Here is a 27,076-nt window from a genome sequence, read left to right on the forward strand (position 1 = left end):
ATTATGGCTCTTCTACTGCAATAGGCCATGGTGATGACTGATTCAGCTCAATAAACAGCCCATATTACTCACTAATCTTTATGGTCCATATATAGAAACCAAGCTGCAAAAAGTTTTTGGTGATGTCATAAAAACCGACACATTTACAGATGTCCATCTATTCAGCCTACAGCAGTTTAGCCCTGCCCATTCACACTGGAGTTATAAAGAGTGTTTCAGCCCAGACTGCTTTTTGAATGAGACACAACACAGGGCAACCAATCCAAACTTAAATTGCTTACATATATCTAGACTGGCATACAGGCTACTGACAGCGAGCCCGAGTTTTTTATGGATGGAAGAAAAACACGTCAAGTTTTGAAAATAAACGTGCACATTAATGCTTTATTTCACATTGAGTCCAAAACTGATGCACGGTGACACTGCGTATTTTTTTCTGTAATGGAGTGAAGCTTTGTAGTAGCAGTGCCTAAAAGAAAAATGATTGATTCATTGTTACTATGCATAGGAATCCACATCGAGGAGTGTTTAAAAAAATGCATAAGACTTGATGTGAAAGTTTCATTACATAAAAAATCATATCCTATCTTTTCATCCAAGTAAATCTCACATGATGTGAATAGGCCTTCAAAGAGTAATAAAACCTATTCATAGTTTTCATGTGATGTCATATCCTTATAGGACCGCCCACCAGAAGAGCAGAACAATGCTTTCTTCTGCTGGCCGCCACTTATTTTCAGCAGATTTGTTTAGTCAACATGCCAGATACATTGTTCAAATGGATGTACTAACCAACAAGGAGACAAGCCTGGGTTGTGCATACATATATATATATATATGTGTGTGTGTGTGTGTGTGTGTGTGTGTGTGTGTGTACTACAGTGTCCCTGAACTAACGATCAATGGATCAATATTAGGTATCTAGCTAACGCTAGCTGATTAACACTCATCTTTGCTTTGACAATGACAAACTTCTTGTCCTTCACCTCCCAAACGGCAGCATTATTGATCCATCCACATCGAAAATACATGTAGCTGCCTGTATCTTCACCAGCCTTCATCCTGGCTGCAGTGTAAGGGGATGAATTCTCTACAAGACATATGTAGACATTGCCAAAGTGGAGCTCAGGCAGAGGACTTCACTGTTTTTGGTGACTGAAATACAGTGGTGGGTTTCTGTATAGGGATCGCAAGAGCCCAAAACTTGCAGTTTGTTCTCATATATCTTTGTTGGTTGACAGGTGATATAAATATTCGCTTCTTGGAACAGATGGAAAACTAACAGGCCTGTGCTGCAGTTCTATGGAGTGTCCAGCGTTGGCCGCCATGTTGGAATGGTTTTTGGGCTGTAATCACTCTTTAAATGCAAAGACAGAATAAACAGCCTGTTTAACTGTGACGTCTGAGGAAAATGGTTACGTAAAAATGACTTACGACCACACAAATGTCATAAGAGGACCTCAAAAACTGAAGGATATGTATTTAAAAGTACACCGGCCAGTTCAGGATGCGTACCTTTGCTTAATCACTATGCAGGCTTACCATTCAGGCCTGACTGATCAGCTTGGTTTACAGTGAACACAGAGCATTTTGTAACAGGCCCTTTTTGTTAAACTGAAGCTACTCTAGCACGGCGAGCAGTGTGAAAAGCAAATAGAGTCTTTAAAAGCTGATCAGGTTTCCACACGCCTGCAACTGGCCAGTGCTGTGGGAAGGGGATCACAGCAGGCTGGCCACTGTTGAGATAAGTCCACGCAATTAAGGCTAGAGAGTCAGAGAAGAAGAGAGAGATGGGGGAGGGCACGGTTCTAGCTATAATCTAGCTGTTGGGTGTACAGTTACAGAACCCTGAAACATACAGATACGGATAGGATGTAAATGCATTGTGCACTTCAGTGTTTTTGTGAAGTGTCCCTGATTGCAATATATGTGGAGGCTAAAAGTGCAGCTACACGTTCACTTTCCTAGCTTGATCACAACACGTTTCTGACATGCTCCAGTGCAGACTACCAAGAATGTAGTACGTGTGTGTGTGTGTGTGTGTGTGTGTGTGTGTGTGTGTGTGTGTGTGTATGAGTGGGGGGGCGAATCCAACCCAATAGGCGCAGAGCAGCGTTCGTGTCATTCCAGTGGGCGCCACACTCAGGCCATTAGAGAAAGCAATGCTTCTCTGGTAAAGACGCAGGAGCGCAGCTGGCTCGCCTTCACACCCGCAGCACTCATCTGAGCCCGGACACGCAGCCTGCAGCTCCGCGGCGGCGCAGCCGTGCTGGACTGGACAATGCAGCGCAGTAAATCACCCTGCTGTGGGCAGTCCTGACCGGACACTGGGCTTACACACTCAGCATTAACAGGACTATCTGGCTCGGGATTCTGTGTCCTCTGTAAAACTTTCAGGTAAGTGAGTCTCTCAGGCTGTTCGGAGGGAAATCATACCGCTGACGCACCTTCGCTGAAGTGACTCTGCTGTCGGGAGGAAAGTGCTGAGAAAACGCGTTCAGCTCAGTGATGAGCCTGACTGGCTCCAGGGATCGAGCCTGTAAACGGCGAGAAACTGTTAAACGAAAGGGATTTGCATCAGTTTATGGGTATTAAAATGAAATGTGTCCATATAGACTGACTCCATATGATTTCACACCGCGATATTTCACCTAAATGTCGACCATTCTCAAACAGCCGGGCGCAGCCTTGAATAAGATTACAGAGCTCCCGCAGATCACAGGAGACCTGCTGAAGTACTGTGCTTAAACGTATAGTCTGGTTCTCAGCTGTTGCCTGTCACTTCGGTGACAACTGCTCTGTACAGAGGAGCTGCTGGGTTTACAGGCTGACCTCAGACTTGAGCACTTTCCCCAGTTTTATAGCCAAAATAGACGTTCAAAACTGCGTGGAAGTAGGATATTTTGAATTCATACTTCGTGGAAATGTAAATAATTTCTCCTCTGCTGTAAAACTCTGTGAGCTCTTGTGTCGAAGTGTGTCTATGATGCCTGCTAGGCTCTGCTCTCGGCGGGGAGTCTGTGAAGTGTCAACACGCTGTTCCTCACGCCATGTGTTCACTCGTGTGGTCAGCAGACTCGGGCTGGCTTCAGATCAGACTCTGTGCTCATCTGAGTTCAGACCTTCAGCCTGGTCCTCTGACCTCAGCACAGGCTGCCAGATCAGAGGTGAAGTCCAGCCTGTGTCCCCTCGCCTCAGTTAACTGGTGTGAACAGAAGATTTGTAGTCTGTTTTAAACAGTTGGTAGCTTTAGAGAGTTTGAGCTCGAGTGCGGACTAGTCCGTTCCTTCCCAAATGACTTTAGCCCAAATTACTTCTGAGTCTATTTTCAGACCTTAGAGAAACACTCACACTGTAGAGCTGTGAACTCAATGTGGTGTTGCCCTCTAGTGGCTCAATCCGCCACTGCAGACGCCCTGTTACCTGGGTACACTGAGAAAAATAGGCCTTCACCAGATGGGTTGTTTCTGATGGTAATGCTGTCTTTAGCTAAACACTTATTAATGCAATCATGCGCTGCTCTTTGAACAAGACTGTGGAATTATGATGTCTCAGCCAGAGAAAGAAAAATTGTGTACTCCAAAAATACAATCCAGGGTAAGAATATTTCCCCAAACATTTATGGAGAATCCCTCTCACCCAATTCAGAGATGAGCTTCACCAAACATCAGCTCTGATGTTAATGCTTTGCTAGTTAGGAGCGTCTGTCTCTCTGTTTTTTCTTCAATTATCTTGTCTTGGTCCTGTTTCTGCACTACGTGAGTTCAATGTAGTGGATGTTTTGTCTCAATTCTTAGTTCTGATCTTTTTACTGATATCTCTCTCTCTCTCTCTCTCTCTCTCTCTCTCTCTCTCTCTCTCAGTCTGGATTTTCTGTTATTTTTTTTTGTTATTCAGAAAACTGGGAACTGAAAGGTAACTCATACTTTTTATGTGGACTAATCTGTTTGTCTCAGTTCTCAGTACTGACTGCTTTAAATACTGTTACTTTTATTATATTCTTTCTCTGAAGGTTTTTAGAAGAATTTGGGAACAGAAAAGCAACTCTTATGTACTCTTGTATCATCTTGATCCTTATTTCTGCTCTCTAAGACATTCTCTCAAATCTCTATACTGATCTGTTTTCTATGCCCAGTGCTTTTATTTGCTGTAGGTTTTATTTTTGCTATGAAAATCTAGCAGGCCCCATAAATAAAGAACAGGAGCATCTTTCTCATGACCATCAGCCTGACCCTCTCTCTCTCTCTGACTGCTTCCTTGTGTCCAAGCCAAAGGGCAGGAGTGACTCCATGAGCTCTTGGAGTCCATATGAGTGCATTAGTGTGCAGCTTAAGCCTAACACCCTCGCACAGGAGGACATTAATATGTGCGTGTGTTTTTGCTAGGTGTTGGATTGGAGTGAGATTACAGGAACATGTCTACGTTGAATGTAAACAGACCGAACATACCGCGTGTGTGCGTGTGCCATAGGAGTCGAGAGTTAAGCCTTAGTGCCAGTGTGTGTATGTCTCTCTGTTGATTTAATGCCTGGGCCGGCGCAACATACACAGAGGTGCGTTTGTGTGAGCCTGAATTAATCACTGCTGGCCTGCTCATGCTAACTGCCCCAAACCCAGCCTGCCTGGCAAGCTTTTACATAGGGAATATAGAGGAGAAGAGGAGAGCAGGGGGAGAATGAGTGGGCGACTTAGCGTGTAGCACTAAATAACACTGCCTTTCATAGGCAAGACAAGAAGCAGCAGCAGGGCTAGCTGGATTCATGCTGCTTATGCTAGACCTTGGACCTTGGCTCCAGTTGCCTATAAACTAGTTTGTGGCATGCTGTCTGCAGGATGCTCTAAAATATGCAGCTTGTTGAACTGATGGTGGTCCGTGCGTACATGGCCACAAGGGTGCCATTTAAATCGCTCTTGGATCAGGCAGAAGCTATCACAGTGTGGGCAGTCAAGCAGCGAGGAACACAAACATTAATAAACTTTCTTTGACCTGAAAGAAAGCAAACGGCAGTGAAGTTCTGTGTTTCTTTCTGTATCAACATTCAAGGCCCCTCTAGATGGGGGCCAAATATATAGATACAGTCCAGCTAAATTGCTGCAAAAAAATGCACTACTGGCATCTTCTTCTCATCTTACAGTTCGTGCAGGCTGATTCTGAAGACCAGAGACGTTAAAAAGTTAAGAAAAAGAATGGATAAATGGAATGAACCAGTGTGAACTGGCCTGCCCATGTTCCGCACACAAGTGCTTTTCATATCAGCTGCTGAACAAGAGGTTGGACAAGAATGTTAGCAAAAATTCTATTCAACCCAGTGAAAAACTGTAGTCCACAACTCAGTTTTTGCCAAAATATAGACACTTAGAGTGCCTTAATAATTTCAAAGTCACAACACGTTACTTTGTATGTGTGTGACGGGTCATACTGTTAGGGTAGATCAGGTGTAGTTTATTAGTCACGCAGTTGAGCTGAAGTTAACATGGTTGCAAATTCGTTGTCATTTCTATCCTGCTTAGGTTTGCTTAGCTAAAACAACATAATCCAGCTTGGTAACGTAGCATATTTATCTGGAAACTTAATGTTATGTTGTGAATCTAAACTCCAACCAAAATTTATTATGTTGGGTAGGATTTTTGCCAATGTTCTGTAAAGTTTGTCCAACCTTGCAACAGTAGCTAAAATAATGCATTTGTGCGGAGCATAGGGTCGCCACCTCAGTCTTGTAAAATTCCTGGACACCCAATGGATGACCTGATTAGGGGATTCAGTGCCCATCTTGATGCTGCCCTTTTCTAAAATCTTGATGTTATTTTGGGAGTCACTGCTAGTTTGGTGGCTAGATACCTATGCCCATGGCACACTCTGAGGTAGACAGGTGCCACCTACAGAACCTACAGAGCCTAATCTCAGTTTATTATACCATAGTGCTGCCTAGTGCCTCAACTCATCTCCAACAGCATACATTTCCCTTAAAAAATGACCTTACATAGACAGTAAAAATACACAGTACAAAATACAGTTTTTGTATCATTTGTGTCCAGGAATGAAATTGCGAAAATATTGACGGGTGGCAACCTTAGTGGAGCATGGATTGGTAAATTGGTTGTTCTAGAGTTTCTCAGCAATTTTGCCCAAGTATGGCACACCAACCCCGCAGTTGGGTTTATCGGCCTTTGTTGGTGTTTTCTGGGTGGGTGTGCCAGTCTTGATGACGGCTTCAGTGGAGTATTTACAATTTCATTTGGTTGATAGTGCTCTAGCCTGTTAAAAAGGCTTGTAAGTGCTGTAAACACATGCTAAGCATTGTTCAGAGCTGATTAGAGGTGGCTAGTGATTTAGCACTTCCAGACAGCTTTCACTTTATTAGCACTTCTACAGTAATGTTGCTGGAAAACAGTCTGGTAGTTCATTTAAACACCATGCCAGGCCTCTTGAACCATAATTGTGCTGACCACAAGTGGGCAGACCACCACAATTATGAATGTTGTTAACATCAGATAAGGTTTACAGTTGCAAGATCAGGTCTCTCTCTAGTCTTGCTCCAAACAAGGCAATAATGCATCACCATGCGACATCATGCACCAATATGCAATGCATGAAGAGATGGTTTCCCTGATAGAAAACTAGACTGAAGTCAGGCAAAGCCCATTTGCAGAACTCTGTGGGAAACAACAGTCCAGTTGTTCTTAATAATCACATAAAGATCACGGTTCCCTTATGCGAAGAGCACATGCTCGTGTTCCTGAGCGCTAATAAGGGCTCGTCTGTCATATGGCCTAATGCTGATTACTTGCATTAGGGCTGGAATTTCAGATGTGCTTGCAATGCCTTAACACTTACGCAACACTGCAAGGACCAGTTAAATAGCGCAGGCAAGTCATTCTTAGGTCCTGAATTAGGAAGAATCGCAAGAGGACAGCAGATATTTTTGAGACACTCATGATGGTAGTCTTTTAAAACAAGTTTCCTACTTACTTACTACTGGAGCTGGAGAGGAAAGTCTTTTAAAACCATTTTAAAAGTGTCCCCTTTGCTAATGACTTGAGAGACTGAAAGAAGCAACAGTCCAAGGGTCCACTGGCATTTGATTTCACCAACAGAGCCCACTTTTGTGCTGATATTTTGAGCTGGTATTTGCCCTGCTGCCTGGTAAAACAATCAGATGCAAGAAATCAAATACAGTTGAGTCTATGCTGACACAACTGAGTTGAACTGTGGACCAGTCTTTTTCTTTCTGCTAACAATAATTTTTTTGCTCTTTTTTGCTTTATAGGCTTGACCATTTAAAACAAATCCTCCTTTTCCATTTTAACCAATGTAAATCCCAAAAGCCAAAAGGAAATATGGATACAGATCTTAAGGAGCATGTGGTTATTTGGTAATACTTGAGTGAATGGCAGCATTAGGCTACACACTGATCCTACATAAGCATTTATAAAGGCTTATTCCAACGAACATCAATTTGTAGGTTGCTTTTGTCACCTCAGTAAGTGTTATGGCAACTGACGTTTGTTGGAATAAGCCTTTTATGTAAGTATATGTCAGTTGTCCTAAAAGGTCTATGTAGATGTTGTGTAGCCTTATGAACGCTGCCCTTCAGTAAAGTATTGCCAGTCATTCTTTATAAATAAACGTCTAATGGTGTTTATATCAAACTACATATGTCAATTATAACATAAGTACTATTAACAATATAGTATCATTTCTGTGTTATCCAGTCCTTTGTTCGTGACGTCCCTGCAGTTTTATGATAGAAGTGAGGGTCAGTAGTATCTGGGGTCAGCATACAGGTGGGTCAATATTGACCAAAGCAAAATGAGGACATACCTCCCAGTGTCACCCGCAGCCCACAATGGTGCAAAAGAGGGAGGGTGACAAAGACGAGTGTGTTGCCTCCAGCCCACATGGAGGGAGAGGTGGGGGTTCAAAGAGTGGTGCGTTTGTTTGGAATGCTCACACTGTCTTCCTGTTAGAGGCTGAATGAAAACAGTGGAACGGCAGACAACCAGATGTGCATGATCTCACACACAAACACACACACACACAAACACACTCTTACGCACTGTACATGCACACGCCCATTATTCACTTAACTGACACTTTTAATCACTGATGTTCACATGTAAGTCCTTTAAATTCAGTGTACAGTGTAGTTTGAAATGGTGACATTCTTAACTTCAGTGTTCATTAATGTAACCAAACTTTATTTCAAGTCATTTTGGCCCATTATAGTGGCCCATTCATCATAAACTGTTCACACCATGTAAAGAGCAGCTGGTGTTTTTAAGTGGTGTAATTTAGCATTTTGCTAAAACTAGAAAATGACTGGTCCTGAATAGACTTCTTTGAGGCCCACTAATTTCTTTAGTTATGCCAAAGCTTTGCTTCTCACAGGTCCAACATGGACAAGCAGACCATGATGAGTTCAGTGATGTGGAGAAAGCCTTCAAATATACATGCACATGATGAAAAAATCCAAGACAGGATCAGTGTCTTCCAATGAAAACTGTAACCTCAGTCTCTAGAAATGTCTTTCAGCTCAACAGTCTACAGTATTTGCTTTGCTTTGGAAAGAACAACAGGAAGCTGGAGTAGAAGGTGGTTGACCTTTCAAAGCAGAGTAGAATGCAGTTTAGTGCTTACAATAGACATGCAGAGAGACACTGGCCACACAGGGCTTGTAAGATACAACAAAACGCCTTTTATTAGGGCACAATGGGTCTGCAAGTCAGAGGTGGCTAGGCAACATATTGAGGTCACCTCAGCCCATTGCCATGGTCAACAAGCCTGTCCGTGTAATGGACAAAAACCATCCTATGACCATAGGTCAGGTCCATCAACACTGACAGTATGAAGCTGATACTGCTTTGGTGGGGGAGAGTCACATGCTTTAACTGAGAACCCACTCATCTGACGTTTCAGTTTATTATTATATTTGATTTACATTCTGTATCGACAGCTTTGAGTCTTCATTTGTGACAAAATCCACAAACACGATCATGTAAACAGCAATAACTTTTTTTTGTCAAATTTAAATCCTAAAAAAATCCTCCCCTCTTACTCACATGCACAAATGTAGCATTAATTCAAAGCTTGGCATCTACTACTCTTCTCTGTTTCAGTGAACTAAATATCAGTTTACTTCAAGTATTTGTGATTGTGATAACTGGGACTTGTGAGGGTTAAACATGCAAAACGTAGGGGGCACAGTAATACACCGACACCCTGCAAGGACCCTCGACCTAATGATGATATACATCTATAATAAAGGGTTAACAAAGACCCACATCTGAGTTCAGTAGGGGGTTTTGGGTTGGGGTATAATTCATTCCCCTCTTTTTATTTTGACTTTACTGCTTTTCCTAATGACTTAAATTGTGCCCAATTAAGCCAGACCTAAACTACTGCATCCAGCATGCAGCCTAGTAAGCGTTCTCCCTGTGCAGTGCCACTGAGGCATGTGTTCAATTAGCTGGTTATAAAAGACTGTAAGAGAGCGCTTCTCTAAGGAATGTTAATGATTAGAGGGAAACGTTGTTAACTGTTTCTGAGTATTGTCGAATGTGAGAGCACCTATATTATTCCTTTTGAAGTCCTACACAGCTTGAGGAGATATTCACATGTGTGGGAACTTAAAAACAGTTTATTTAGGTCAATTCCAAGTGATAGAGCTTTTGTTAAACTCACTGTATTTCTATTTTGGGTTAAAGCACATCATTTTGAAGCAAAATAAGTAAAACTTCAGTAAATGTTAAAATAATCTCCAGTACTTTTAAATGTAACATTCAGGTAAGCAAACAAGTCAAATAGACACAACTGTGTCTATAACATGTTTCCATCGTTTTCCAACTGCTACAGAAAGTGACTATTCATACTGCTACTATACTGACAACACAAATCTTCAACTGTCCTGTTGGAACGTATGTGTTTGGACTGACCCCTTGGCCCAAGTGTATGTGTGTAGACTGCCACATAGTCTTTGTGTAGTTATAGGGTGCCAATATAAAAGGGCTTCCTGCCCTTAACAGCCTGGGGATATGAGTGTGTGTCCACTCCCCATTGTTCACAATGAGCTCTGCTCTTTACAGCTAGGTGAGAGGATGTCAAATATAGGATGAAATACGATGTTCTGTCTTATAGTGCAGTATAGTCTGTCTCAGAGGGTTAAAACCCCCATGTAACTGTAGTGTGTGATTATATAAATCAATCTACCATACATTACCTCGAGTACATTATTAACAACCATGCACAGAAGATATTAATGTAAATTATGTGAGGTGGAGTGAAAGTGGACTTTGGGGAGGAGCTTGGGAGGATTTCCTGATTTTGTTAAAGTTTTTTATCAGTTTCACAGACTTACAGGAGCTTATAATCTTGCAGAAGTCCAGTCAAGATGAATAACCAGCATAATATCCATAACATGAAGAAAATTAAGCTCAAATTCCATTCAAGTACCAATCTGTACTAGACCTAGGCCATACATACAGTGGGGTCCTAAAATCCACACAAAACATTTGGGTTTTTTTTTTAATTTAAACCTGGAAATAAACAACATATTTTTTACTATTCTGAAAAAAAAAATAAATAAAGTTATCACAAGTAAAATAAAGAAAAAAAAGATTCTGCGCTATTCAAATATAAGCCGATTTTTTGACGTTACAGCCTTAGTACACGTTCTATTTTTTTTTGTCTTATTCCCTCCATACATGTTCAGATGACTCCAGTAGATATGATAAATTCATCAGAGGCTTTTGCACAAACTTGTGGAGTCCATGCCAGCTCGCATGCATGCTGTCATAAAAGCAAAAGGGGGTCATACCAAACTGTTACTCAAAGCGTTACACTGATACAATACTTTAGAATGAAAAATGTTGTATTGAATGAAAAAGGAACATTACATTTTTCACTAGTCCTCTCAGCCTTTTGGTCCCCACTGCATGTAGAGAATTTAGTTTGGGTATGAAGTACTACACACTGCCTTCTGTGCTGTCAGCACAGGTCACCCTGATCTGCCATAGTAGATGCAGTAAAAGGGGTTATCTGAGGGTTATAGGACCAGCAGTGCTGTTGTCAACTGGGCTAGGTTTGTCAGCACCAGTGTGGCTAAGTCAATATCAGATCAACAGACACTCCATCAGTTGACCTCTTCCTACTCTCTTCAGGCGCAAAGGGCTGTTATTACAGTAGGATGATGGTCTTTTATTGGCCTTTATGACGCTTCCATTGTTGTGCTTGTGTCTTGATAATGGCCATTGGCAGGTCATTAAACAGACTTTTATAAGATGGTTAGCACACAACTAGGCACTGTCTTAAACAATAGCTGTGAACTGCAATAAACAATAGGACAATGCAGGGGCATAACCTCGTCTGACCACCTCTCTAACACTTGGCAGCGTATACTTACAAGTCCATCCTTACATTGCAAGCCCTGCTAAAGCATGCACTTAACTAAATCACTGCACAACAAAGCTAATATATGCAGATTTGTACATTTGTTGGTAACTTTAATAACATGACATGGCTATTTTAACGTTAAGCCTAGCACTGGATATATTGTATGTATTGGATGTATTCAGTTCCATATCGTGATATTTTCCAAATATATGTGAGTGTAATGATATTTGATGATGTATTAATGAAGTTAATAACCCTTTGCTTCCTGAGTGCTGCTACTCTATGCTGAAGAAATTGTCTACTAACCTGACATAGCTGGTTTTGTTGTATCTTCTTCTCTTAAAATGACACCAAAGGGAACCTTAAACAGTGTTTCTACTGGTGTGGCAACAAGGACATTGCTATCAATAACGCTAAAATTAAAAATCACTGGCATAGGTGATATATCGCCCAGTAGGATCTGAGCCCAGTTTTCAAGCAAGGAGACCTGACCAGCCAAGACACTAAGTGCACTAGAGGAACGTGATTTATGACCAAAGTAAAAGCAATTGTCCATGTGACAGTTGGCCCACATTATGTAGTTGAATTTAGGCCACTGTCTAATATAGTCCACTCTTCTGGGACCCGAGTCTATGCATGCAAGTCCTCAGAGAATGCATTAAACTGGGTGGCTGAGGAATGTGACTTCAGGACTCAGTTTTGGTCCAAACAGTGCCGAAGCATGTTGAATATGGGATCTGGAGCTGGGACAAGTTAGGTCAAAGCGTCTGTTTTACAGTTCAAAGAGGTTAAAGCCAGGTGTGAGCTGCTGTTTGGGTCATTCTAAACATGAGTAAGCAAAACAGGGGGCTGTTAGAGAGGGGGAAGAGATTTATGACTCAGTGGAGCTAAGGAACAGCCAGAGGTCAGGGATGTGTGACTTGTGTTCTTTTATATTTCACAAGTATCTCTGGTCAACCCTGAACTGTGTAACAAGAGCCAACATTCTAACAATAGAGCCCAGCACTGTTAGTTAGTAGTTAAGGCAAAGGTAAATCACTCTGACAGATTTTGGAAGTTCGGCTTATATGCAGCAAATGTATAAAAAATAAACTAACCTCATTATTATTTGTGTATTGTGGTCAGGCTTCATCAGCCAATGTGGTATTTCTCAAACGTTTTAGGTAACCACTAGTGTTTGTACAAAGGCAAGAAATACTGGCTGAAGATTTGCACAGATGACATAACTGGCACATTCACTGTGTACAGAATGAGACAACTTCACTTAGGCTTCTGCTCAAATGGAAAAGCTGGCATCGAGAGATATTACATGACAGGAGCTTCTGTTAAGGAGACTGGCTGTGGATTAGTAACACAGAACTGTTCCTTCCTTCATACTGACAGATTCACAGAGTGTGCACACAGTAAAAGCAGTGAAGAGATGCAACCTACAACTAGGGCTGCGACGTTTAGTCAAACAAGTCAATCAGTCATTGACATCACTTAAGGAAAGAAGTCAGCACACTGATGTTTCATTTACTTTAAATCAGAAGTGATCTGTAATTCTCTAGACAGTCAAATGATTTCTATCACATGAATGCACTGTAAGGAGTAATTGTGCAATACAGCTTCAGTTGTTTTATTGCACCATCAAAGAAGAAACTGCTTGTCACACAGACAGAACCTTAAATAATGGTGGAAAAATAAACAGAAGGCATAACGGGTCAAGTAGCAAAAATGTATATATATATATATATATATATATATATATATATATATATATATATATATATATATATATATATACTTTCTTTGTTTTGTTTTTGTTTTTTTTTGTTACCTACACTCTCAAAAAACATGCCACTTCAAGGGTTCTTTAATAAAGAAAAAATAGTTCTATATAGCACCAAAAATGGTTCTTTTGTTGTTACAAGCTTGACATCATAACAATAGAAGAACTCTTTTTGGTGCTATACAGAACCATTTACAACACATTCTCCAGCAATCTGAAGAACGATGTCACTATCGCAAATGATTCTTTGAGTTTTTATGGTTCCATATAGAACTATCTTTACTAAAGAACCCTTGAACCATATTTTTAAGAGTGTAGGGAATTTGTTTTATTCTGTTAGCAGATCATTTTGCCTGTTTCAAGCACTATTTCTCAAAAAAGTAAAATGATCTGCCAATCATATGACATTTTCTCTAGATAAAAATAACTAAAAAGAAAAAAAATCTAGAAACAAGTTAAATATTTTCAAATATTCTTACAATAACCCTGGACTGAGACATCAGATTCACTGAGTAGATTTAAGATCACTTTACCTGCTCATTAGATTGTTCCATTCATTAATAACAGAACATTAGTAGATTACAGCCCTACCTACAACTGGACTTAAGATTTGAGTAGACTTCAGGTTGGCACCATCTTGAAGTCAGAGGTCACCAAGAACACCTTTCTCAACATTACTCAAAATCACTACACATTTGCCCAATCAAAATGCATTCAATCAGTACTGAAGTCTGTTGGACCCTGAGAATGGCTTCCCTTGTCCACCAAGACGGAGACAACTCAGCACTTTGAGCGCACCACCTCAAGACACATGAATTCCTTCACAGCAGGATGTGGGGTTGTTTATCTCTCAAAGACTTGCTAATGCAAGGGAGTGTGAATTCTTTCTTCCTCTCACTGTGAACACAAAGGCCTGCAGTTCGGACTCAGTCCTGCTGGGATTGAGCCTCTGTGCCCTTGACTGCAACAATGGCTTTGTCCCTAAAAACCTGCATGGCCACAATCCACATTACCAACCCAAGACCCCCAATCAGCTGGACATATGAAAAACAGGGGTTATAGTTAGAGATATTACATTATTAATCTGTTGTATGGCTTCTCAGAGAAGAAGATCAAAATAAAACCTGTTAGAGTGAAGATGTCCATCTGAGACTGCGTCGCAGTTAAATTAGCCAGACTGTAGAATTGGACCCCTCTCGAAGACTTTAGAGGGGCTTCTGTTTCATGAGCATGCAACTCTCAGTTCGCAGTGAAATGGTCAAGGTTACCCATAAAGACCACCCTGGGAAGGGGAATTTGTTTTCATAACTTCCTCCATCATCCATCGTTTAGGAAACAAGCACCCTGGACCCTCTAAACTGAGGCCAAACCTTAAGCTTTGTTTATTGAAACAACAGGAAGGCCTTCACCTTTTGCACATTCTTCAGGAAATTATAGAGATGATGAGGTCAACTGTCTCTCTAGATAGACCACTGGGGTTCTTTGAGGTCAAGAAGTTGGCCAGTACATGAACGCTTTTCCAATATTCTAATTTTGGGAGGTTATTTTATAATTTGGCAAGATATAAAAAGACTATTTTTTTCCAAAAAAGCTCATTTAAAACAAACTTACTTCCCAAAAGGATTTTGTTGTTGAGATTAATTCAGCATTTCCCAGTTTTATGTCGCTGGTGAAAGGGAAATAAATAACTCACAAATGCTACAGCTACTAGAAATGAAACTTCCCTGTGGAAGTGGTTGATTTGGATAGGAACTGCTCCTTTGATTCATATGGTAAATAGTCCCCCAGGTTTCATGTAGAGCCTTTCTTTAGCCACAGTGGCATGGACCTGTTGACATCATTGTTGACTGGGAAGTGAAAGACTGACTTTAGCTTGGACCTATTCAGATCTATGAGGGAGGGAAACTGTCTGAAACTGCCTAAGGCTGGTTTTAGTACATTTAATGCATGAGGTAACACAACAACTAAACCCTAGGGCTGTTTTTGCTGAGACGTAAATGAGATTTCTTCCAGTATGTGACCATACTCTTAAGTGGTTAGGACAGTGCTAGTGAGGCTTGAACTTGACAAGTGCTTTGTGCTTGGTTTAATCTGGAAAAGTGGAGGTGGAGCTAGATAAAAATTACTACTACCAAAGACTGCAAAGATTCAGATTTGTTTCCCAAGCATAATGCTCTGGTGCCTGTAGCCAGGAGTCCAGGAGACACAGTTGCTTGTGTTCTTGCAGGGAAAGAAGGGAAGATTAGTGTTGTCCATGCATGTTGAGGCACTTAATGTAAAATGGCCATGCTGGAAAAAAGGGCTACCCAATACATAATTTGCTAATTGTTATTGTGACGTTAGGCCTTTGCAATACTGACTTTGCAGTAGGCCGCAATATGCAAATGAGCCGTCTAATCAATCACAGTGTTAATTACTGTGTACTTGACCAGCACCAGATAAGTGTTTGTGTTTTAGTGAATTCAGATATTCATGTAATCCAAAAAAATTAATTATTTTGGTCAGATCTTTAACCATGTCACACTGATTGATTGATTCAACAGTGCACTTTAATAGACTGCAAGTCATATCGCCATTTAATATACAACAATATAATCACAATACAGTGTTTGTCCATATCATAAAACCTGGCTTTGGGTTGTGCATCAGAAATATAATGGGAATTTGCAATTAGACAGATAAATTTAAGAGTCCCTCCTTTGCTTCAGCTTTGTATTAAACAAGCTCCAAACTCCAGACTACTCTAGACTCTAGACTGATTTGAAAAGAGGACTTTAGAAGAGGAAGCTTTTAGTACAGAAGTGCCTGAACATATTGCCTAGCTGGCTACTTGGAACAGAAAAAGACAGAGAGAAAGAGAAAAGCAGGAGGAAAACTACCCAGTGTTTGAAGTGCAGTATATGGGGGTAGAGGGGGAGTTAAAGCTGAATGGCTGAGGCCGGGTGGGGAGTGGCTCCCAGCCAGAGCTCCACGGGAGTGGACTAAGTGCAGGAACCATCTGGTTGGACTGCTCTTCTCTCGTCTGCTCACATCTCACATTCTCTCTCACACGCTCAGCTCTATGCTTGATATGGACATTGGTCAGGCTGACGTTCTTGGAAGTAAATGCAGTCGGAGGCCTGAGGATCTACTCTGTTGGATTTAGATATGACAGGATTGGAAAATGTCACCCTTTAGGACATACAACCCAGGGACCAGTTTACAATAAGAAAGAGAAGGAGCTTTTGGAGGACCCTTTACTTCAGGTGTTGTGTGTGGAGAGGTAAGGTCACATCAAGAAAAGTTGATAGAAGTGATTAAAGAAGCTGTAAAACTTGTTAAAAAAAAACAGGATAATGGAACTTTTTGTCTTGTTTCCTGCACTTTAATAACTCTACATTTTAACTTACCTTCTGGTGTATGAAGTTCTACGTTCTAAAGTTAGAAACTTTTTTTAGTAGCTCACTACAAAGACTGGCCTGTACTTAAGTGCAAGTGTGGTGTAGAGGCATCTGTCTAAGGGCAGGCAGAGCTGCAGAAACATGGTGTGAGAGTGGTAAGGAGGTGTGTGAGTGACCACTGAGAAACTGTGGGTAAATACCAAAGAGTGCTAGTCAGCTTCCTGACGAAAGCTTGTCTGAGTACAGGTGGTCCTTTTCTAACTGCAAGGACAGGCCTTTCAACCATTTGGTCATGGAATAAAGTACTGGCTCTGTTCTTACAAATACAGATGATCCAGATTTTCTAAAATATGTCAGCAGTGCTGTCCTGCAGGATTTCTATGATTTTAGCATTCTCATGGAATGTGAAATTTAGCTTAACAGAAAATGATCTGACCAATAAAATGTGTTATTTTGATCATATCTAAGATAATCCTGGTGCACAATGTGTTGGTGGCTTGTGAAAAAGTGTTGTCTCTTGCAAATAGTTTCTGCCTTCGCTGTTGGCTGCAGAACTTACATCAGTTGGGAAAAATATTTCCAAACTTCCCCTCTCTGCTTGTATTTCTCTGAGTGCATTTTGTTAAACATTCCTAACTTGTAAGAGGCAACAAGACTTGCATTAGTTGGCTTAACTTTTTAATCCTGACTACTGTACTTGAGAGGAACTCTTATTTGTGGAATAGTAAAACTTTTAGGAGCTTAGAATTCTTGCCAGACATCCTGTCTTAGACATCCAAGCCTTAGTCAGGTTCCCAGGATTTTGGACTGTTCCAAATCAAAGAAGTCCTGGCACTTCAGTGGAAATCCAGCCATAAAAATGGCATGAATTTAAAAGTCTTTTTGTCTCTCAGAAGTAACCTAATGCATAAATGTGGATACAAGTTGTCTGTTCCATGGATCATTGCTGACATAATCTAGCAAAACATGGAAAATAGCCTCTGTAATGACCTTTTGTTTAAATTAAAATGAAATAAATATGAGAAATAACTAACTATATTAACTGGTGAACTCAAAAGTTTTGGTGTGCCTTCCCTCAACCAAAGTTAGGGAAATCAGTGAGTCAGGAAGGAGCAATTTGTTAGGGCTTGACCTCATCTCCTGAGGGTGCAAATAGAAATTCGTGTATCACTACTGCCATAAACATTTATTCAGTTAACATCTGAATAAGAAGAAATCAGATACCAGCAATACCATCGACACAGATTCTACATTTTCTTAACTGCTGCTGTTAGTCATTCCTTTACTGTGGAAAAAAGTCCATTACTGTATGAGCGTATGATATTCCCCCTCTCCACCCATCCTTACTTGCCCTGGACCCCCTGTGCTCCACCTCCAGTTCTGGCTGAGGGCGATTCAGGCTTTCTGTGGGTGGATCTAAAAGATATGCATCTTGGCCTCCCAAACCCATGTTAACAAGGGTTTCTACAAAAGAGGGGGATGTTAAACACTTACTGCTGGAGGTCCTCTATAGCTGGAAGGGGACCACATGCTCACACACATAAAATGACTGGCTTCTGCTGCCTTCCAGTAGTTTATGAAACACAGGATCATTTCAGGATACATTCATTTATTAAATGTCACATTGGGGCACTATAAGTCTGTGTGCTCCACTATAATGTTGTCTGAGTAGAAGGTGAGGAAGTTGAACTGATGGCAAATAAGGTATGAATTAGCATATGTAAAGCTGAGTTTCATCTGAATGGGTGCTGCTTTCTTTAGAGAGTTAAATGCTGAGGGAAACTGCTCATTTCATTCAAAGAAAGAACATGAGAATTACATTAGATTGGAAAGATCTTTGTTCTTTCCACCTTGTTCTGCCCTCGGGTTGGGGGTGTGGATATCTCAAATGAGATAAGAGACCTTGTCTTACAGGTTAACAAATCAAAGAAAAGATAAACATCTCAATGTAGAAGATCTTAGATTAGCCTCAGTTAAAGACCCCAAAATCTGGTCACTTAACCAATCAATCAGTTCTAGCAGCTACTGTTAAGTGCTTACATCTGTCTCAGTCAACATTTTTATTGTGTGTGATGAATTCCAACAGCCTTGTGCAGGACATGGCCGTTGTTGGAATGAGGAATGGCCTGGGCTTGAGCCTTGAGTGTCTGGTTTATGAATAGCCAATAGTTGTTGCGTGAGGGTGGCAGTTAGTCATTCCAGAGATGGGGGGTTCAGGATGCAATGGTAGAGGATGAAATACAAAGAACAGTTCATAAGCTAACACCTTGACCTGTGTGTGAATAAGAGTGAAACACACTCTGAACAGTCATGAATATGCAGCATGTTGGCCCAAACTATCACGCTTGGACACTTCAAAGGGTGCAATTAAGTGCGCCTGGTTTTCTCAGCTGTCCATTTAACCACAGCAGGGAGTGAAGGAGGGGATGGGGGAGGTAAGTCAGTGACCAGGTTGAATTGAAGTCCCACAGTCAGATTCTGTATTAACTGAAAAATGACCAACTACATGATTTTTTTTTTTTACAATCAACAGGCACTTCTGGAGAATTAATTTAAACAAAGTAATCTAACATATCATGTCAGAATAGAGTTAGTTTAGTTAATAAGTAAAGCTACAGTAAATTCTTACAAAAAGGTTCTTAAATTGTTCTTGATTTATATATATAGTATAGAAGAAGAACCTTTATATGAAGGGTAAAAACTTAACTACACTTTAAAGCTTTGCACATCAATACATCCATTGAAAGGTTCTTTGGGCAACCAAAAATGGTTCTTCAATGCTGCCACCCCAAAGTACCTTTTACAGCACCTCTCTTTTTAAGAGTTGACAGTCCAAATCTGCAAAGCATCGGCAACATAAAACTGATGGACTACATTGTGTTTACCACTGTTTTTGAGCCTAGTTTAGTGGTCCCCGTCTACTTCTAACCTGGTAGTCAAATACTTTCTTTTTAGAGTCATAATGGCTGAAAAACTACATAAAAGGATCACAAAAGCATTTTAAGTATTTTTAGGTTAAGATTTTCAATATTAACTCTCCTCAGGACTACTCAATCATACATGCAGGTCAGTTATCTTTCAAAAACAAGCTTCTGCAGCTGGGCCTTGACCACGACATGGCTGTGGACCATTAAAACAGTCTTTAGTACTGAGAACAGAATATTACACATGGCCATAGGTGCACTGAATGGAGCTCATTCACCGATACCTTCCTACATTTGTTCTTAAATTTGTTCTTGAGAAAGGTTCTAAGAAAAAGTCTACGTCAGATTCCTGACGTCTTCTTAAACTGCAGAATTGTTAACTCCTTTGTGCTCTTAAGTTAGTGTAGATCCTGTTCTTACCCAAGAACAAATCCCAAATAATAAAACTTTGGTGAATGGTGGGATCATCAATGGGTTTTAAGAAGAGACTTGGTCAATGAAGAACGGTTGGTCAATGAGGTTATTAAATGACAAACTGACATATGCAAGTGTAACTGCTACTAATTGTACTGAAAACTGAAATGGGAGTGCATGTGCATAACCATACCTCAGTTTCCAGTTTTGATAAGTATCCACCACTCCAGCTCCAAGTGGGGACAGTTTTCTTTCTTGTTTTTAAACTTTGACCTACCTAGCTCAGGTTACAATTACATACCTACTATAAATGTCTAAAAATTATTCATATTGTGTTTTAAAAAAAAAACAGCATGTATTGTCGGTACATTCAAATGCAGGTCTTGCACAAATGGAAAATTTCAATGTGATGAGTAGTCATAAAAATGCATTAAAGTTAATTATCTGTAAAGTAGTCAGTATGTGCCTGCTAACAGGGTGGAACTTGGAGACTACATCTAACCACATCAGGGAAGACATCTAAATGATGCACAGTCACAATAGCAGTAACAATAAAACTGTCATATTTTTATAGGCACAATTTATTTTACAGACCTCTTTTCTCCAGTGAGGCAAGGCTAGGCACCATGGCTGCAATCAACACCAAAAGAGGGCTTAAGCAAAGAGAATTCCAGTGTCTGACTGTTCTCATTTTCATAGGATGTGGTTTCATGACTAACAAAATCACTCTTTATTTTTGTCTCTAGGAAGTTAGTCTGATGAACCTAGAGAATCCTGCCGCTTTCCACAGGAGCAGGAGGCAGCTGGACATGGAGCAGAAGGTCAGCAAGCTCACTTTCGGCTTTCAGAGAAGCTCTACCTCAGATGATGACTCCGGCTGTGCCTTGGAGGAATATGCCTGGGTCCCACCTGGACTACGACCCGAGCAGGTGAGCTTATTGTTCAGTATCCTGCTCTTAGATACACTTCCAATCCCTTCTGGCAAAAAATGGAAGACTGGTAAAAATGCCAATGCACAGGACAGTGGAGCTTACACAGAGCAGAGAGCCATGTGTAAAAATATACTTTAAAAAATACCACATCGTGAGCACAGCTTGAGCACTGTGCTTGGGGAAGTGTTATTATATTCTTCCAAATTCTTTGTCAGATTTTAACAAAGCATGCTAGAGATGTGGATTAAGAACAGAAAGCAGAGAGTGCCGTTAGCACCCCCGAAGCAAACATGCCAAAAAGTAGGTCAATCGTTCCATCAGGAGAGAAAGTTTGTTCTATTTCATTATAATTAGATGAGCCAACTCATTTGCTAGAGGAGCTAAGCGTTTTGTAGGCACCACCCTAAAGGCACTTGGAAACAGGATATGTTCTTTTCTTATTTACAAACTCTTTCATGGAAAGTCTGCAAGTCATTATTGCAAGCTGGCAGACAAAGGCCTAAAACAATCATTGCAAAATGCCAGCTAAAAGAACAGCATGAGGCAATGGCTGCTTTTCTGCAGGCCTGTCTGCAAACGCAGGCTTTTTTTTTCTAAAGACACTGATGTGGTGCTTTTCCAAGTCAACAGGGAAAGCCCAACACTTATCTCAGGAGCTTTCTAATCCTCCAGCTGGTCGGAGAAGCACATATGACTGCAATCAGGGGTGAGGGGCGAGAAAAGGGTCTAAAGCCATAGGAGCCTGCTAAAATCCAAACACAGCCTTTGTGTTAAATGCAAAGAGCAACTGTAATGTCTTTACAGCTGTTATTCTGTAAATTACCCTGAACATTATAGGTGATCATTGCAGGGAAGTACACAGACACTCAAAAACAGGAGCCTGAGGGAGAGGAGTGGGTGGTAATATTAGCATAAAATGAACATGATTTACGAGGCTCCTCATTGTCAGGTTTAATTGGCAGACCAGTAGACAGGCCGAATAACAGCAGGATGCTGCTTAAGCTGGAGTAGACAAGCCCAGTCCTTCTCTTTATCTGGTGAATGTTACAACCAGTGCTCATAAACTGCTCCCATTTACAGAGGTCATCAGCAAGTGGGGCATTCACAGTATGGGAAGTGTCTTTGCATTGCCCAGAATGACAAAACACAGTGTAGACTCTTCATGGCAGGTCAGAAGTAGTACTAAAGTTATCAAGGAAAAGTTGAAAGGCCTAATACTTACAGAAAGATGATATAATGGCACAGTAGAGGCTCCTCAATCAGATGAGGATTGCAGATATCCTTCAAGTGATGAAAGATGCTGCATTAAACTTTGTCATGGGTAATATTAAACAATAATAGATAGAATACTTGCGGTATGGTTATGCTTTTATTTTGCACCATCATTGCACCAGTACAAATGAGTAATAACATATGAACACACATGTTGTCATGGGTGGTAAATATCTGGTGACAACTTTCAAAAAATGACTGATAAAACTGCTTTCACAAGGGTGTCATTTGTTCCACAGTCTTATTCTACAAGTGTTCACTGGCAGGTTTACAGAAGAGTATCAAACCTTATCTGTCCCAATTTGTGCTGTAGGTTCAGCTGTATTTCTCCTGTCTGCCAGAAGATAAGGTTCCCTATGTTAACAGCCCAGGAGAGAAACACCGAATCAAACAGCTCTTGTATCAACTGCCTCCACATGATAATGAGGTAAGCTCTAAGGAAGCACTCATACTTAACATGAGTAAAGTAGAATCTCATAAGAAAACAGAAGTCATGCTCACCTCAAACACGCATGTATACAATTATACATTATGTATTTAATACTTGCATTGTTGTTCACGGTTGTGTAGGCCTAGCAGATGCAGGAAAAATGTTTTTTGTTTCAGACTTTTGTTTACTGGTTGATTATCCAGCAGCTATGCTGGGACAGAGTTACATTGTAGCGGCTCACCTACAGGAATCTGGGGTTAAATGCTTTGCCCAAGGCTATAAATGTGACGGCTGTGATCAAACAAAGCACATCAAGATATCTAGCCCCCAAATACCTACATTAACTGCCTACTCCAGAACTGAACCAGGAAGCCCTCTGGTTGGGGTTCTGGTGTGAAGTTGGGGCGACACCACCTCCAGAGTGACCTGAAAATGACGCTAAAAAGAAAGCTTCTGTTGTTTACACCTTTGTTGCACTAAAATGTGCTTAGACATCACATTATGAACCCCACTCAAATTTCTTCTTAGTAGTGAAGGAGTGTGGGTGCTGGATAACTTCACGGGTTTTCGTACCTTGTCTCATTCACTCTATTCCCTCTGCCATCACAGAGGAGATCATTGTTTCCTTCTTCTTATGTGGGTGTTGGTACAATGAGACATTTGAGCTGCTGATTTTATGATGTTGCTGAGGGACTCGGCACAATATGTGGCACAGAGATTCCTCACATTGCTGCGGTTTACTAGCAGCGCCCAGAGAGGGGCTAAGGACATTGCTCTCAGGCACTTTCTGTGTGCCATTATTGTTTTCTGAGGCACCGTGGCATCACTTGTATGTCTCAGCTTGAGTCTCTTATTGTTTGCTGCTGTTTGACTCTTGATTTTGCTCTAAATACAGCGTTCGTCTGTGTAAATGTTCCCTCTTGTTAAAAACATAATTAAACAAAAGCACTCAAAGTTCACAACCAAGGGCCAGATGCAACTCTTTAGATAAGCTTGTCATTTAGTGCATGGATTTGGTCTTGTTCACTTTGTATTTGGTGCAGTATTGTTGCTGAAACTTGTCACTTTCTGCTTTAGGTGCGATACTGCCAGTCCCTCAGTGAAGAAGAAAAGAAGGAGCTCCATATGTTCAGCGTGCAGAGAAAAAAGGAGGCGCTAGGGCGTGGAACCCTAAAATTGCTGCCTAGGACTATGCTTCACGTTATCTGTGAACATGTAGGTATCCAAATAAAGCTTTTTAAAAAAGTGCTTCTCAGAATAAGCTTCACCATGTTCGTGGTAACTAAGGTGCACGTTTTTGACTTCAGTGTGGGGAGAACATCAATGGAGGAGAGATGGCAGTATTTGCTTCCAGAGCAGGGCCTGGACTATGTTGGCATCCAGCATGCTTTACATGCTCAACATGTAGTGAACTTCTTGTGGATCTAATCTACTTCTACCATGAGGGGAAGATTCACTGTGGGAGACATCATGCTGAACTGTTAAAGCCTCGCTGTTCAGCATGTGACGAGGTAAGGACAGACATAAGTGGCCAATACACTAAGCATCTGTACATTTCTGTCTGCCTTCAAGAATTTAACATAATAAGTAACAATTTTCCCCTCAGATTATCTTTGCTGATGAGTGCACAGAGGCTGAGGGTCGTCACTGGCACATGAAGCACTTTTCCTGCTTTGAATGCGAAACCATTTTGGGTGGTCAGCGATACATCATGAAAGATGGTCGGCCATACTGTTGTGGGTGCTTTGAGTCTCTTTATGCAGAATACTGTGAGGCCTGTGGAGAACACATCGGTAAGCCAAAGTTTCTTTTGTTTGTAGACGTCTTTATGTCCAAAAACTACTCTATTTTTGTAGAAAGAGCTAACCTTTAATTCTGCTTATTTTCATCTAGGTGTTGACCATGCTCAGATGACATATGATGGTCTCCACTGGCATGCTACGGATGAGTGCTTCAGCTGTGCCCAGTGCAAGAGCTCTTTGATTGGCTGCCCATTCCTGCCCAGACAAGGCCACATCTATTGTTCCAAAGCTTGTAGTCTGGGGGAGGATGTCCATGCCTCAGACTCCTCAGATTCGGCCTTTCAGTCTGCCAGGTCTCGTGAGTCCCGCCGCAGTGTAAGAATGGGCAAGAGCAGTCGTTCTGCAGACCAGTGTCGCCAGTCTCTGCTCTTCTCTCCTGCTGGAAACTACAAGTTTCCTGGTTTCTCAGGCAATGCTGACGATACTTTATCAAACAAGCTGTCCCATTTGAGCTTTGCAAACGACCATTTCTGGAGGAACAGGGATGAGCAGGAAGCACCTGACGACCATGAAGAATGGGCCGAGCATGAAGACTACATGACCCAGCTACTTCTTAAGTTTGGAGAGCATGGAATCGTCCAGCAGTCTGATGACAGCAGACCAACTGACCTTTGGATGACTGACTCTGAGGTCAAAAATAAGGCGGAGTCAAAGATGTCAGGCAGTGGTGGCAGTGGGAGTCTAGCCAGTAAAAAGTACAAGGCAGATATGTACTGGACCCAGTCTCAAGATGGACTGGGAGATTCTGCCTACGGTAGTCATCCTGGGCCTGCAAGCAGTCGGAAAATCCAGGAGTTGGATCTGGAACATGGTGCCAACTTTAAGCGAGAGGACAAACAATGGTATGATGACTCATTGGAGTGCATCACGGATGAGCTGAAGCAAGCAGAGCAGAGCGTCCGAGACTCCATGGACTCTCTAGCACTCTCAAATATCACAGGTGAGAATAAGATTTTATTGTTGTTTAGCGCAGTTAATAATTTTGAGTATGACTACTATTTAGGTCATTGCTAAAGCAGTACCAAGACCTCTCCAGTTAAGAACGTTAATATGGTCTTCAGTCTTTCTATGAGAAACTTGGAACACTGAATTTCCATGCTTCAAACCTAACAGTAAAGAGTACTTGGATCTATGTCAAAAGAAAAGATGCATACATCGCTCCTTGTCAGAAAGTTAATACACAATGGATATTTTGGAAGCTAATGTACTCCGTTCCAATGAATTCTCTTCTGCTTATCAATAGCATGTGAAATCACAAATTTTCTGCTTATAAATGAATCAGCGTTCTTCCTGAGATAGCTAATCCGGTCTCTTTTGTTACAGGTGCATCAGTTGATGGAGACTTCAAAGAGAAGCCGTTACCTTATTCATTACAAAACTTCACAGTTATGGAGAACGAGGATTGTGAGAAAACGAGCAACATGGGAACTCTGAATTCTTCAATGCTGCACAGGAGTGCCAACTCCCTCAAGAGCCTTACCTCAGAGTTGGAGCAAGTAGAAGTAGTAGAAGAGGAAGAACCTGAGGAGGTCATCCCTCTCCCACAGGAAAGACCCAAAATGCCTCACTTACCTGTTCTTCGGAGGACCAGATCTCAGTCAAGGCCCCAGCAAGTCAAGTTCTCAGATGACGTAGTGGACAATGGACGCTATGATGATGTGGAGGTGCGACAGCCTCCAATGAGTGAACGCACTCGCAGAAGAGTGTATCATTTTGATGAACAGGACCGGCGACAGCATCGGCATCATCACAATCACAGGCGGAGACGGAGCCGGAAGTCTCGCTCGGACAACGCGCTGCACATAGTACCCAAAGAGAGAGCTCGTATGTGCTTCAGAGAGGGGCATCACCAACATGCTCCTATCCCTACTGCACAGTATGGACAGCACTCACATGCGCATGCAAACTCTGATTATGGGCTTGCAAAACCAGGCTGCAGAAAAATTCTTTCGTCTTTATGGAGACGATGACGACTGGTGCTCTACATGCTCCTCTTCCTCCTCTGAATCTGAGGAGGAGGGCTTTTTCCTTGGTCAGCCAATTCCACAGCCCAGACAACCTAGGTATCAGTATTACACTGATGAACTTCCCAATCAAATGCCCTCACCTTTCGGCACAAGGACAAATTCCAAAAAGAAGAAAGGACATAAAGGCAAAAACTGCATCATTTCATAGACTCCACTGAAAACAGTTGTCATGCAATGCAGTAGATAGTTCCTCGATTTTAAATGCCTTTATTCAAAGGCCAGTATTGACACATTCACATTTCTGCAGTATTTTTCACCTGATGAACAAGACTGACTGTTTGAGAAGAGATGCAATATTACATTAAGTAAGCAAAAATTCACCTCTGCAGCAACTGCCATGTATATTAAATAATACATCACTTATGGTCATGGACAGAATAAAAGAATATAATATTTATAAAGCACCATATATAAATGAGTGAATATTTAACAGTCCAAATAGACATGTATATATTGTAAAAAAACTATTGATTTAAATCTGATATTTTTTATATCCCTGAATTTCAAAAGATTTTTTAAGACAGATAAAGTAATAGAATTGCTGACAAATATCAGTTATGGTCTGCAGGAGCCCCACTTTTGTTAATCAGGGTTTTAAAAATAAAAACGTCATCAAATACATTGCAGATAGACCCTTGTTGTCTCAGTGTACATGCTTCTTTTCTATCAAAGCAACTGATGAAAAACAAACATGCTATATATTGTGCAGGGCCTGGTTGGTTTGAATTTTATTTAT

At 41.2% G+C, this 27,076-nt stretch overlaps 1 protein-coding gene across 1 annotated transcript; it reads left to right on the forward strand.

Annotated features, from left to right (window-relative positions):
* Positions 1-2,166: 2,166 nt before the first annotated feature.
* Positions 2,167-26,781, forward strand: prickle1a (prickle homolog 1a). Its single transcript, XM_036576300.1, is given in 9 exon segments — positions 2,167-2,397; positions 20,624-20,806; positions 22,395-22,508; positions 23,589-23,726; positions 23,819-24,022; positions 24,118-24,304; positions 24,405-25,253; positions 25,637-26,247; positions 26,249-26,781. Coding segments are annotated over 8 exon segments (2,514 nt in total). The 5' UTR covers positions 2,167-2,397; positions 20,624-20,635; the 3' UTR covers positions 26,489-26,781.
* Positions 26,782-27,076: the final 295 nt, after the last annotated feature.

The sequence above is a fragment of the Colossoma macropomum genome, unplaced genomic scaffold, assembly GCF_904425465.1.
Source record: "Colossoma macropomum unplaced genomic scaffold, Colossoma_macropomum, whole genome shotgun sequence".
Classification (NCBI taxonomy): domain Eukaryota; kingdom Metazoa; phylum Chordata; class Actinopteri; order Characiformes; family Serrasalmidae; genus Colossoma; species Colossoma macropomum.